This window comes from Herpailurus yagouaroundi, unplaced genomic scaffold, assembly GCF_014898765.1.
Source record: "Herpailurus yagouaroundi ecotype Mexico unplaced genomic scaffold, PumYag 77, whole genome shotgun sequence".
Classification (NCBI taxonomy): domain Eukaryota; kingdom Metazoa; phylum Chordata; class Mammalia; order Carnivora; family Felidae; genus Herpailurus; species Herpailurus yagouaroundi.
In genome coordinates this window covers 14,728,204-14,742,623 of record NW_024412388.1, presented here as the reverse complement: position 1 = coordinate 14,742,623, position 14,420 = coordinate 14,728,204, and the positions used below count along the sequence as shown (strand labels likewise).

The window sequence follows — 14,420 nt, the reverse complement described above, 5'->3', positions numbered from 1 at the left end:
GGGATCAAATAATGAAACACCATGAAGACCTTATAGAAAACAGCAGCTGGCATTTAGTAACTTCTTAATAAATGCTTCAAATTACTGATAGGTACCTGACACTCACTGTGTAGGAGGGGCAGCCGAGGTTCCGAGGGGCTAAGTTCACGAATAAGATCCCTGAGTCTCAAGGAGGCAGACACGGGCTGGGGGGAAGGGGGCACCATGCAAATGGGGCTAGACTTCCTGGCACTGGATTTCCATCATGGACCCTAAATGTGACTTTCAACTTGGGAACAGAGGAAATGCTGACTTCTCAAAATCAAAAAGAGAAGAGTGGTGGGGGGGGAGGGGGGGGAGGAGATAAGGTTGCCAAAAAAAAAAAAAAAAAAAAAAAACCCTTTGCTCTGAGCCCTGCGCTGTGATTGGGGTTTCACACCCACATGGCCTCCCCTCTTCTTGGTCACGTTCAGGAGTTCATCGGGCAGACTCCTCGTGAGCAGAGGAAGGTGTGACTGTGGTGCCTCCGACCCCCCAGATGTCCTCGGGAATGAAGGCCATTGGGGTTCTCGTGGTCTTTGCCTCCTGCCGTAAGTAGTAAGGAGCTGGGAGAGCTCCGGGGTGCTGTCCTCGTGTCTGGGCGCCTGTGTCTTGGGGTGGCCCCTCCTGAGGTGGCATCGGGTGAGGGGAAATCAGGTGTCATTCAAAAGAGACTCAGGAGTGGAATAGGTTCCCACCAAACTCCTTCTGCTTCTGTTTCTTCTACAAAAGGGGGTGGTCCCAGCCTTAGGACCTCACAAAACTTCTAGAAAATCAAAGGTTGCTAACTATTTGCTAGAAAAAGGGCCTTTGACTACTGTTTGACCACACGCCCCCTCCGGGACGCTTTTTTATTTTCCTTTGGATGCCCGTTGCCTTTAAAGTCTTGTAGATGCCAGAACAAAAATGCAGACCTGTATCTAGCTAGTTTAGGGACAATTAGTTCTCATCAGAAAGGCTCTCTTGTGGTGACTTATGGAATCATGGGTGATTACAGGTCATTGCTACCAGGAGATCAGATAACACCACTCCGCAAAGTGAAAAAGAGCTTCACAGGAAGCAGTGTTGGAAACAGTTGTTGGAAAATTCTTTGACTCTGCTCTGGTTAGTTTGATTAGTAGAGATGTCTCCAAATCCGTTTCGCTGCTTCAACAGTGTAGCTTTCGGGTCCCTAAGTCGAAAGATGTCAAAAATAGAGTTCCCATTTTCCCTCAGTCAGTGGTGGAATTGGCTGTTTTCAAGACCATGGTGGGGGGGGGGGGTCCACGCAGGGAGAACCAGTTCCCTCCTTGGTGTCCCCCACCCCATCAGCGCCTGAGGCACCCTTGACCACAGGAGCTTCCTACCCCCTCCGCAGTGCTTCTGCTTTGGGACAACAAAACCACAGGAAGTCTCCTGTGAACGCCTCCCAAAACCCTGTGTCTCCATCTCCGTTTTCTTCAAGTTCATGTTTTTCTGTTATTGTATGGCAAAATTAATATATGCAGGTAATTAAGAAGTAAAACGAGTGAGTATAGAATACCAAGATGAAGCCACTTCTTGGGGCGCCTAGGCGGCTCAGTTAGTTAAGTGTCCAGCTTTGGCTCAGGTCATGATCTCACGGTTCTCAAGTTCGAGCCCCGCATCCGGCTCACTGCTGTCAGTTCAGAACCCGCTTCGGATCCTCTGTCCACCCCCCCGCCCCTCCCTCCCTCTCAAAAGTAAATAAACATTTTTTTTAAAAAAGCCACATCGCATCCCTCCCAGACTCCAGTCCTTCTCCTACACCCAGATGTAACTAACCACTCTTAAGAGTTTGATATACAACCTTCTAGGCTTTTCCGCACGCACATTTTGAACATTTTAATACAAAAGTAATACATGCTCATTATAAAAAAAAAAAAAGACAGCATAAAAGTGTATAAACAGTGCCTATCTTTTTCTCCACCTACTTCCTCAATCTCACTGCCCGGAGATATTGCTATTAAAAGTAGATGTTTTCAAGACATCTCCCCCGTCAGTGGATATGTAGGTGGTGTTCAATTTTTTTCATACCACAGGGGACGCGCTGCAGCAAACATCCCCCAGAATATATATATTCTTTCCCCACTTTTGTAAACATTCTGTAGAAGTAAAAAATTGCTGGGTCCATGTGTATTTGCCATTAAAAAAAAAAAATAGACTGAGGGCATCTTTTCTGCCTCTCAAGTATTTTGTTTCTCCTGCGAGATTGTAAATGCCTGATGATATTTGGAGAAACTGGCATCTCTAGCTTTGAACTTTTCCCGTAAATGTTGCATTAGACCTAAGGGTGTTTCTGCCTTAGATGGTGGATTTGGGGTTTGTTTGGTTTTTTTTCCACTGGGGGTGGGGGGTGGGGGGAAGACCTAGTTGACAGCATTGTCCTGAACATCGTGGAAGCTGGGTTCTCATCCCGGACTAGCAAGAAACTGGCCGTGGGACACAGTGTTCCAGCCAGATTGTCTTCCCCGCGACGGGGGCTGGTGATCCCAGCCATGCTCAGGCAGCATGTTTGGGGGTCTCCTGAGGTCCCGGATGCGAGCCCTCTAGTTGCTGGTATTGTTCTCACTGCACCCCGCCTTCTTTCTTCCTTCCTGCCCTCCAGCGATGGCCCAGCCTCCGGCAGTTTCAGAGGACGGTCAAGTACATCACAGGGCGGAGCGCCTTCTTCTCATATACGGATATGGCTGCTACTGTGGCCTTGGGGGCAAAGGGAACCCCGTGGATGACACTGACAGGTGAGTCCAAAGCGCTCATTGGATTTGCACTGAAACCGGTGCCCGAAGGGAGGCAGGAGGTTAGGACGCTTGTGTTGCAAGTAACAGAAGCCCATGGATGGTTGGCTGTCCTGTAGCCGCCATCTTGAAATCCTCGTGTCTGGACAACGTGCCCCGGATTCCCGTTCTGCACCAGACCTCGAAAATTATCTAGTCAGTCCTGCCCAGAGCTCCAGAAACGTTTTCAGTTCTCAGACGTCACAGCAAACATGGTCTTCTCTCAGCAACCCAGTTTTTTAGGCTTAGAGCACAGCAAGACTGCCCTGCTGTCTCCCGGGCCTAATTCCACATTCGGGGAGAGAGAATCCCAGTGGCCCAGTTTGCAAAAGTTGTCCATCTGGGCGAGGCCACATGGCCCAACGTGGCTGCCAGGCCTACTCCTTGGCGTGGGGGTGGGGAGCGCGAGCCCCAAGAAAAAGCGGAGGTTGGGGTGACCTGGAGAGGGTATGGGGAGACAGGAACCAGGATAGTTTGCACGTCGTGTGTCTGAAGAAAAAAGAAGCGAGGTGTTTCTTGCCGCTTTCAACCCCACGTGGATAAATACGTCCCTGCAGTGGGGCCTCAAATGTCGCTCCTGGAGCTTGAGTTCTCCGGGCCGGGCATGGAATAGTCCAGCTGGAGGGACCCCAGAGCCCTGCGGGGGCACTGACACCGATGAAGTGCCCATCATGGGCCGAGCACTGGGATTGGTGATTCGCACACAGGGCCTACCTTTAAGCCTTGCATCCAGTGCCCAAGGCAGTGTGACTGTCCGTATCCTACAGATGGCGACTGTGAGCACCCACTAAACCAACGTGGCAAAGCCGAAGACACAGCAGTCCCTGAGTGGCTAGGTCAGGATTTGAACAAGAACTTGCCTGGTTCAAAGTCCCGGCTCTTTGACGCTCTGTGCCTCCCCTTCCGAGACCAAAGGCTGGCGAGAATTTTACCACCGTTAGACAACAACGACAAACAGCAGAGAGCCCACTTGCAGGTGGGGATGGCGAGAGGAAGGACCGAAGCGTCTGGCCCAGAGCATCTTCTTTTCTGTGTCTTAGAAGCCAGTCCCCGGTCTCTGCTTTCCTGCCCCTCGTGCTCTGGTTGAGGCATTCCGAGCTGTTTTCTCTTTGTGGATCTTCTCCCTTCCTGTCCCCGGCCGCTCTCAGCACGGTGAGAACAAGGACTAAAGAGTTATGGGTGTTTTGCTGACACCTGTCTCCTCAGGGACTGTCACAGTGCTTGGCACATGGTAGATGCTCAGGAAAAAGTCATTACGTGAATGACTGAGCCACACGGACCTAGATTTGAGCCCCGTGTCTATCATTTGCCAGCTGTACAGTTTTGGGAAATTCCCCTCTTGAAATTCTGCCACCTCCTCTATGAAATGGGGACAACGATCACCCTTCACAGGGTTACGCTGAGGAGCTAATGGGATAGCAGAAGGTGCCAGAAAGAGCTCACTAGATGTTAGTGGTTATTTTTGTAGTTTCAATATTTTCAGGAACTTACCTCCTTACCCTTCAATGCCTTCTCATGCAGGGGAGGAGGCGGGGGAGTCCTTTCCGGTTTCCACCTATGGTCTTCCCGCTGATTCCCCAGGGCCCACCCGCCAGGGAAGCCCCTCACCTCTCCTCTGCTCTGGCCCCCAGATGCTGCCTGGCACATGACTGCTGCTATGAGAAGCTGAAGCAATTCGGCTGCCAGCCTGTGCTGAACAGCTACCAGTTCCACATCGCCAATGGGTCCGTGGCCTGTGAGTAGCCCTCTCTGTAGGGAAATGGCTTTGAACCTGGGCCTTTCCTTAATGTCTGCCTCCCGGCAGAAGAGTGCTTTGAGACGGAAAGTGACCATTCTAGGAGTCAAAGCTTCTCGGGAGTCTTTGCTTGGTCTCCGGTCTCTCCCGTCCAGCACCCTCTGGGAGCATGGAGCATGGTGCCTGGGGTATAGTACCTGCTCAATAAATAGTGGCTGACTTGAGACGACGTGGAATCTTGCAGCTTCGCCTGGCAACCGTTGCTGTTGAGAACATTCCTCCTTATGTCTGTCATGTGTTAACAAAGCAGCTCGGCTGTCTTTCAGTTGAACAAATATTTGTTAAGGGCGACTCCACGCCAAGCGCTAGTAGGTGCCATGGGGGACACAAAAGTAAATAGGAGGGGGACGGGGAAGAGAACTCACATGTCGTTGAGGCCATTCAGGGAGGAGAGCAAAGGACAAGGGTGGGCAAGTACCGAGTGTCCCACACGTGGGGCGTGGCCCCTAATATCCCGGGGCGTGTTCTGGGGCTACCGGGGTGTGGGGTTTGTGTAGGGCAAGTTTGAAGAGCAAGCCCATTTGAAGTCACTGGGCTGTAGCCTTCTCGCGAATGCCGTTCATTCCGGGGGAACCAGTGGTTTGAGTGCCCCTTAGGGCGACTGGCCTCCTACCCCGCCTTGTGGAGTTGCATGAACCGCTTTCCTCCCCGTGTGTATTCGTGCTCAGCTGTGAATGTGTTGGAGTCCACCTGTCTCCTCCTGAGGTCGGGGAACCACCACCTCCCTTCCCTTCATCTCCCCCTTAGGGAGGGTGCTCAGTGCCTAGACCCCAGGGCTCCCCAGTACCCCCCTCCCACCCAGGGCCCCAGCTCAGGACACACCCAGATTGACCAAGCAATACAGCTACACGGTCTCCCTGGTCCAGTGGTGAGACCTGAGCCATGGGGAGCTGCTGGTGGCTCAGATCCCTGCCATCTGAGGCCAGATACAGCCTGGTCTGTTTCTCAGCCTTCACAGCCTCTGGCCCCAGACACACTGTTGATGGGGAGAACCCTCTTTCCAGCATGAGCTCAAGGAGACTTCTGTGTTGGAGCTCTCTGGCCATGACTGTGCTCACACCTAAAGCAGTGTCTCTTCTGGGAGGTCCCCAAGGCCACGTACAGGAGATGGGACAGGATCAGGACCTAGTGGAGGGGCAAGGAGAGGGGGCTGGAGGAGATTACCCCGGAAGTGTTGTTTGCTTTGGCTCACGATGCCCTCGGAGGGAGGGACAGAGTTTCTGACCACCTCTCCCCACCCCTCTGGGCCCCACTTGGTGGGATTGGGGGCGGGACAAGCCTGGCCATTGGCTGTAGGGGGGCACACACAGAAAAGGTGCCCCTGACTCTTCTCAGCCTGGCACATGGCCCTGCTTTCATATGGTTCCTTCTCATCTCTTTTCGTCTTGATCATAATATCTGTCATGTCAAGTGTTATCTTAAAGTGGTTGAAAAGTTCTCCCTTTTAGAGGAAATACATTTGAGGAGCTCTGTCTTCTGATGCCCCCATAAAGTGCAAATACCAGGAAAGAAGGGAAAAGATGCCCTGAGGAGGGAAGTGGATTTTCAGCAGATGCAGCCTGTGCGCGCTGTGGTCGCAGCCCTGGAAGAAGCCTCAGCCCTTTGCACCTGCTGCTGCTGCGTTCTTTTTTTTTTTTTTTTTTTGAGCATCTTCTTTAGCACCTCTCTTCCCCCTCTCCCGTGAGGCCAGAGCCGCAGCCTGGGAGCCCAGGAGACAGAGAAGAGTGACCTGGGGGAGAGCCCGGAGCCCCCTCCCCCGAGGTGGCACACGGGAACATCTGCTTGGCACATGCTGGGCAGCGGTAGGCGGTGTGGGCAGGGACTGGGCACTGGGCTGGGAAGTTTAGGGTCTGGGCTGTGCTTTCCATAGATGCCGCCAGGCAGTTAGCGGCTCCTGAAGCTTGAGCAGGGCCCCCGCAGTCCAGAGCCCCGCTTAGGGAGTTAGCACTGGGGTGGGGTGGGGGGACATTAGTATCCCCCGCCTCAGCTGACCCAGCCGGTGAGTGCCAGGTCGACCCCCTGTCCTCCCCACCCCGCCTTGCCAAGCCCCTGCTCCCAAGAGTGGGGCCGGGAGCTGAGTGATCTGGGTTCTGATCCCGGGTCTGCTGCTGATACGTGCTGAGCCCACAAACCAGACACAGGAACATTCACTTACTTGCCCAGCATTGCTTGAGCGCCTGCTGGGTGCCCCTCCAAGGCCAGCGCTGTGTGGGGGCCGGGCGCAGAGCAAGGCAGCCTCGGGTCGTGCTCTCCTGGCACACTCCAGAGCTGAAAGCGCCCTTAGAGACCGTCTAGACCCACACCTTATGGTAGTGACAGGGAGACTAAGGCCCAGAGAGGGCAAGAGTGTGATCCGAGTAACAGGCAACATTAACACGCATGTGTCTGGAGCCTTTCCAGTGCTCTGGAACACAGTGCTTGGCCTGAGTTTTCTGGGCCTCAGTTTCTTTATCCATGAAATAGGTATAATAGCAGTAGCTGTGGTCTCTGAGCATCGGTGACATGGGCATTACATACCGCACCTTGGACCCCTGTGATACACCCCTGGGGTGGGCATGATTATCAGGAAGGACCCTGAGGCTCAGAGAGGTTAGCGGAGATGGCCGAGGTCACGCAGCCAGGAAAAGAAGAGTCACGATCCCGACCTAGGCCGTCTGCCCCCAGAACCAGCGTCCCTGCCTTACACTGCCCTCCCCAGAGGCATGGGGCTGCCAGGAGGGTGGCAGGGGGGACACACTTGGTTGGAGGGCTCACACAGATGCAAATCTTGTTGTCCTGTGGGCAGCATGCTCGTGAGAGGGCAGAGAAAGGCAGATGGTCTCGGCTCATCTATAACGCCCAGATCTTTCTGTTCTAGCGCTATGGACCCTGCTAAGAGGCCCAGAGAGAGCACATACCTCGGGGTCTGGCAGAGCTGGGTCTGAACCCCAGCTGCACTCCTTCTAGCTGGGTAATTACACAACCATCCTGGGCCTCAGTCTCCTCGTCTGTAAAATGGGGATAAGAGTCTGCCCTTCCTAAGGTTGCTAAAGTAACCCCGCTGAAGGGGCTGGCCCATAGCAGGTGCTTCGGTAGTGCGTTTCCTTTTTAGAAGCTGAGACTTCTTTTTGCATCAAAGTTTTCTTTTCCCCTTCGCTTTGGTGGAAAAGCACTGGGATTTTCTTCATCACTGTTAGGAGATTGCGCTGAAGCATTTCCTCTGCACCTGCATCCCCTTGCGCTAACGTCATTAACTCCCTAGAGAAGAAAAGCTCTCCCCCCCCCCCCCTCCGGTTACTCTGCAGTTCAAAGAGCTGCCTTGCAAGGGTTAATGCCCCTCCCCTCCCCCCAGCCTCCAAGTTCTGAAATCCTGTACCAGAGCCTGGTCCCCAGTTGCCTAGCAACCAAGGGCTGATCTGGGATGTAGTTGGTGAGCAGGGAAGGGAGAAAAGCAACTTGGCCTGTCCGCGTCTTTAAATGTCACCGGAAGATCCGTGCAGAGAAAGGCCTGGAACCCAAGCCCTGGGGCCAGTTTGCCAGGTAGGGAAGGCTGCCCTCGGGCAACCAGGGAGGTCGTTATCCCTCCTTTGACTGGGCTTACAGAAGCACTTGGCATTTGCAAGGGACTTTAAGATTAGCCCGCGGAGATGCCCCCTCCTCCACCCACACATGCGTGTGTGGCTTGTGCAGGGGCCGTGGGAGGCCAGCCAGGTTCCAGCCGGAGGCATGTCGGAGCCTCCGCCCTTCTCCCTCTGCCAAAGAGGGAAGGTGAACATGAGAACCACTGGAATTTGCAGTTTGCAAAGATCTTTCTCCAGCACTGCTGAATTGATCCCTCACAACACTTCTGTCCCTGACACATCACCCCTTTCCTCTCCTAGCATTGGTCTCCACCTGAAATTACCTTGTGTACTTAGGCTTCCCCTCTCCCGCCAACCCAAATGTGAGTTCCAGAGAGCAAGGAACAAGCCTGTCCTGTGGGGGCGTGGGGGGCACTCATCCTCACTGGAACCCGCAGAGAGGGACGCCCTTGGAGCTAAGTGATGTGGGGTCTGCTTGCTCAGACCTGTACCCCCAGGTCCTAGCCAAAAGCCAGGCACATGTTAAGAACTCAGGACCTGTCAGTTTGATGAGTGAATGAACGAAAACCTCATGAGATAGTTAACATAAGTATCTGTTTCCTGATTTGAAAGCAGAGGACACAGGCTTGGGGACACGCAACTTGCCTGAGGTCCTAAAGCACACACAGGTGGTGGGTCTGGCCCGAGAACCGGGCGTCCGGGGTCGTGGGACGGGGACCCTTTCTCTGACCCACAGACCGTGAGCGTCCAGGCAGGCAAGCTGTAGCACATAGCGATGGAGTGTTCATTGCGTGTTCAGAGCTGAAGACGTGCGATGAAAACACAAACTCCCTGGGCAGAAAGAGCCTGCCTTCTGGGAGGAGTCCAGCTCACAAAATATTCAGAAGTAAAGTACACTCGGGTGTTGACCAGTGCTATGACAAGGTGACAGGCTACAGAATGATGACAACAGAAGGAGGGAAGGCTGGCTACTCCAGGTGGCCTTTGGCTAGTGTGGCAGGAGCAGAGGCAGCAGGCGGCCGGGGCTGGCGTCGCACAGGGGAACGGGTTCCTTCGTGGGGCTTGGGGGAGGGGCAGACAGAGAAGGAGCTCACCGCCTCCTCCAGTGGCAGGGGAGGCTGCCAGAGCATTTGAAGCGGGAAATGATAGCTCTAATGTTGCTCTAGAAAGATCACTCTGACCACTGTCCGGGGTGGTTGGGGAGCAAGGGAGAAAAGGTGGGGCGGTGTCAGTGAGCTGCTTCAGGAGCACTGGGGAGAAGCTACCATGGATGGTAAAGTGGAGGGGAGAAGTGTCAGATGCTGCGTGTCACGGAGGTAAATTGTCAGGGCCTGCTGATGGGCCGGATGTGGGGTGGGAAGGAAAAAGAGACCGAATCCAAGGTTCTGGGCCGGGGCGGCCACACGTAAAGTGTCGTCTGTTGAGCTTCTGCAAATGGGGAAGAAACAGCTGTGAGAACACAGCAAGGAGTTCAAGATGCGAATCAGACACCCACCAGTGAGGGAAGTCGGGTGGACCCGAGCACATTGGAGTACTGAGCTCAGGGGCGACACTGGGCTGGGATGAGAACCCAAGAGTCATCGGCACTGTGATCGGTATTGAAGGCCCTGAGATCGAACCAGAGACTCGGGGAGAGAATTTGGAGAGCAGGAAGGAGGCCTGGGACGCAGGCCGGTGGCGGCCTCGGCAGGAGGCTGAGTTCACGGAGGGCAGCGATGTGGAGCATCCTGCTTCATCCTATTTATGGGAGTCTGTCGTGGAATGAGAAAGAATGCCCTGAAGCCATGTTCCTCTCTCATGCCTCAGTTTCCCTGCTAGCAAACTAGAAGATGCAGGAACAGATCCGGGTTTGTCTTTTGAAAAGATGGCTTGCAAACAGGGCATTTCTCGCCTTGGGGCTGCCTCTCCTTCCAGGTCTTAACAGGCCTGGTTCTGCCACGGCTGTGGGATGCCCCAGGAATGAGAGTCCATGCCGTCGACCCCTGCTCGGGATCAGTTCCAGCAGGCCCGGGGCCCAGGGGAGCATCAGAGGTCACACTGCGCGTCAGGAGAGGGTCCTACTCCGTGCATCGGCAAGGACAGGACAAAGTGAGAAAGGGACGGGAAAGTGAGCGAAAAGACAAAGGAGGTGTGGAGAAGTGAGACGGTAAAGAAGAAGAGAGGAACAGAAGACAGAGATAACCAGGAGGCCAAGGCAGAGTGAGAAAGGAGTCTCACTTCAGGCTTCCAGAAAGACAGCGCCGGGGTGAGTGACAGCACAGGGTGCCAGGCCCTTTCCGGAGGAGAGCCAGGCTGAAGGGGGCAGGGCCCTGCACCCTGAGAACACCAGCCACGAGACCAAGTGGCGGACCCTTGGCCCCTGCAGACTGTGGCGGCCACCCGGGAGGGAAGCAAGGGGCATGCTCGAGGCGGTCGAGGCGAGAGACCCAGAGGGGATGGGGCGTGGCTTGGGAGGGGCTCCCGGGGGAGCTGGGGCCTGGAGGATCCTGGAGGATGCTCACAGATGGAAAGGGGGAACACGAGGGCAAAGGTGACCCAGGTGTCAGGGAGGGTGGGAGCGGCGGAGCCCAGAGCCAGGGGCGCGAGCATTCCTGGCCCATTTCCAGTGGGTGAGTGGAGGGCGCAGCTGAAGCGTGGGGTGGGTGTCGACGTGCCTTGAGAAATCAAGTCTCCAGGGAGACGTGGGAGGACAGCTTGCTGCAGGAGTTGGACTTCGGAGGGAGAAAGGCAAACAAACAGAGGACAGTCAGCACTGGATCCAACTTCAAAGGGCTCTTCTTCCCGGATGCACCACTGCCATCACCAGAAGCTCGTAGGGAGCACTCCGTGCATGCCGCAGTCAAACCACTCTCCCTGTAAACAGGGAACTGGGGTGCAGTTCTCTAGAAAGGGGAAGCCACAACCACACACACACACACACACACACACACACACACACACACTTCAGCTCCAGTAACTAAATAAAAGATCCCCATCTAGTGGTAGCTCGGCCAAAGGGCAGACACTCGATCCCAAAGGCCCAGAGGGGCTTCATTCGCTTATCAGGGACTGTCGGTTGAGCACCTACGATGTAAGGAGCATTTGCTCCGCATGCTGGGGATACTGTGACGGACGAGACGCACAAAGCCCCAGCCTCACAGAGCTCACACTCCATTGAGGAGGGATAGACGGAAGCAAGTGAATACTCAAGAGACGTGCGGGTTGTGCAAAGCACGTTGAAGGCAATAAACGGGGATGCGCGGGAGGGGGGCTCCTGATCAGGGGTCAGGGAGAGCCTGTCTGAGGAGGGGGCATCTCATCCCAAACGATGAGATCCTGGTGAGAGGTGTTTTAGACAAGGAGAATGGTGAGAGCAGAGTCCCAGGACAAGACCGAGCCAGGCCTGTGACAAAGTGGCCAGTGTGCCTGGAGCAGAGCAAAAGGCCATGGCAATGGACCAGTTAGGGAGGCTGGATCATAGCAAGGCTGCCCTGGAGACTCCGGTGAGGATTTGGACGTCCTCCCCCAAATACTAGGAAACCCAGGGGCTTGAAGCAGGAGAGTGGCCCTGATCCAGGCTGCAGTTTAAGAAAGTCCCTGTTTGTTTCCTCCCATTAGGGAGGAAGAGCTGGTGGCGATAGGGACGGGGGGAGGGTAGCGGCCAAGAAGGTGGAGACAAGAGGGCGGAGAGCGAAGTATTTTGAACAGAGAAATCAGCGGCGCTGGCTGTGGACTGGATGTGAAAAGTTGGAAGGCGGGTGGGGGGAGCCCAGGCTGCTGCTCGCTTTCTGGCTCGAGTGGGAGGTGGTGCCGTCTGCGAGCTTTGAGCGTGGGTGAAGGCCGGGTTGGTGGGTGGGGGGAATGCTACTTCAAGTGTTCCTTTTTGAACGTCTTAAGTTGGAGATGCCTCAGGCGTCCGAGCAAGATGGTCAGCAAGCAGCTGGACATAGGTGAGTCCTGAGAGAGGGGGTCCCGTGCCCTTGGCCTGCGCGCTAACTCAGGGCGCCCCTCCGTGCAGCCCCCTCCCCCTGCCCTCCTCATTTCCTTCCAGGCTTCTCTTCCCTCCCGTCCCCGTGGCGTGTCCGGGTGTGACTGGGGACACAGCAAAAGGACAAAAGAAAAGGACTCCCTGTTTCTTCCCTTTCTGTTTTCAACCCCCGACCCCTTGTAGCAAGCCCCCTGTTCTCCGCAACCTTAGGACCAAACGGAGCCCCCCCCCCCCCCCGGGTGGCCCTCTGTCTCTCTGCAGGTACATGTGCCCTCGGTCCCGGTGTCAGCTGTCTCTGTGGGCTGCGGGCATGCGAGTGCGACAAGCAGTCTGCGTACTGCTTCAGAGAGAGCCTGCCCACCTACGAGAAAACCTTCAAGCAGTTCTCCACCCGGCCCCACTGTGGGAGGCGTAAACTCCAGTGCTAGGCAGCCACAGGCCCCTGGCCGGTCAGCAGGTGTTCCGGAGTCACCCTCCCGGGAAGCCTTCTCATGCCGTCCCCAACAGGCTCCAATGGTGGCTGCAGCCACCATTCAGCACAGGGCCTAGGGTACTCCTTCGTCACTCGACACCAGAGGGCTGCAGACCAGCAATGGAAAAGATAAGACCCTGGCACGCGAGGGAGGGAGAGTGCCTGTTCACATGTACACAAATAAGTGACGCTTTCTGATAGTAGTAAGTGCTAAGAAGCAGTACAGCAAGGGGACAGGGTAGAGAGATGTTCCCAACCCCCATCTGGGAATTCCCAGGAGGGCAGAGGACCCAGGATCTGCCCTAAACTCCCCCTCCGCCCCCACCCCAAAGTCAGGATGCACGGCGGACTTGGGAATAGGGCACACGACCCAGATCCAGCCGGGGACAGAGCAGGGACCCTGCAAAACAGGGATCCAGCCAAGGATCCGAGAAGCATGCTTTGGACTCTTTTCTCATTTGCTTGCGTTCTGCTCTCTGAAATCCCTCCGGTGGCAAAAATTAAGGCCACTTTCACCTCTTAAGAGAGCGTGAGAACAGCCACATCCACTCCACGTGGATGTCGGGGCCAGGAAGACGTCAAAAAGTTGGGGAAAGATGGCCTCGGAAGAGTGCGTCAGAGGGACCCGACATTTCCATCCGAGTTCAGGAGGCCCTGGAGATATCAGACTCCGATGCTAACGAACACCAAAGTCGCCTGACGTGGGCGGATTCTGTTCTTTGTCACGCCCACGTGGCGTGGTAGGTTGCAAAATCGGCCACACAGCTGTCCTCTCTGGAGGCTATGCCTCTCTGTATCCTCGCCTCTCGTAAAGGAACGCTCGGCGTTTCCCATCAGGAAGTAGAGTCTGCTCCTCCCGGTGGTTGAATCTAAACTCTGCGCTGACCTCGTGAATTACTTTGGTCGACGGAACGTAGTGGAACGTACGAATGGTCGGTCTGCCGGTTCCCGAGCCCAGGCCTCAGCAGGTCGGGTCTCAGGACACGTGGCGCTGCTGAGAACAAGCCTGGGCTGGCCCGCTGGCAGACGGCGGCCAGAGTGTCAGTCCGGCTGTCTCAGCTCAGACCTCAGACATGTAAAAGCACCCAGCCAAGGTCAGGCACGCCCACTCATTGCCGACCATGACCCACGAGAGAAGCTAGCTGGAACCAAGGCAACCGCCCAGCTGACCCCAGGCTAAGTGGCCGATTGCAGAAGTGTGAGCTGCATAGAGGCTGCCGTTTCAAGTCACTAAGTTGTGGTGTGGTCTGTTATACAGTCAGTACTCGCCGGTCTTCGTTCACGGCTCGCTGAGAACTGTGACCAGTTCTCTGCACTGCGCTGCACGGGGAGGCCACAAAACGTTGTGCACGTGGCCCCTGCCCCTCACCTTGTAGGTCTGGGAGGAGAAAGGCTGTGATCAAATATAATAAGGATGAACGCACAAAGGGCTGTAATCACACAGTCATCCAACAGACGTTTATTGAGCCCCCACTACGTGTCAGACACAGTGCTGGGCAGTAACGATTCAGAGATTTAAAGAAAACAAACCACATCAGGTCTGGATATCCTGGGGAGAACTTCGAGAGCCATAGCAGCTTTTAGAAGTTCAAGTTCAGACACACTCTGGATTGGGTGATGCTGACACTGATGTGAGGACAGAAAGGGAAGCCACGGGCAGGTGGTCAGCAGAGGGTCTGGGAGCCATGGCTCCTGGGCTCTGCTTTGCTCAGCTGGCAGAGTCCAGTGGTAAATTCGTCTGCCTTTCCTTCCTCCCTTCCTCACTCCCTCCTCCCTCCCTTCCTTCCTCCCTCCCTTCCTTCCTTCCTTCCTTTCTCCCTTCATCCCTCCCTTC

The 14,420-nt window shown here is 55.2% G+C and overlaps 1 protein-coding gene across 1 annotated transcript; it reads left to right on the top strand.

Moving 5' to 3' along the window:
- The first annotated feature begins 1,843 nt into the window (after positions 1-1,843).
- PLA2G2C (phospholipase A2 group IIC) lies at positions 1,844-13,820 on the top strand. Its single transcript, XM_040463366.1, has 3 exons — positions 1,844-2,756; positions 4,424-4,527; positions 12,376-13,820. Exons 1-3 carry the CDS (start codon positions 2,626-2,628, stop codon positions 12,540-12,542), a joined length of 402 nt encoding a protein of 133 aa, XP_040319300.1. The 5' UTR covers positions 1,844-2,625; the 3' UTR covers positions 12,543-13,820.
- Positions 13,821-14,420: the final 600 nt, after the last annotated feature.

What these genes read in the sequence shown, in the direction of transcription:
- PLA2G2C (XM_040463366.1), top strand. Translation starts at nt 2,626, where the DNA reads ATGGCCCAGCCTCCGGCAGTTTCAGAGGACGGTCAAGTACATCACAGG. An exon ending in CCCGTGGATGACACTGACAG is followed by an intron (nt 2,757 to 4,423) that starts GTGAGTCCAAAG and finishes TCTGGCCCCCAG; the next exon opens with ATGCTGCCTGGCACATGACT. An exon ending in CGCCAATGGGTCCGTGGCCT is followed by an intron (nt 4,528 to 12,375) that starts GTGAGTAGCCCT and finishes GTCTCTCTGCAG; the next exon opens with GTACATGTGCCCTCGGTCCC.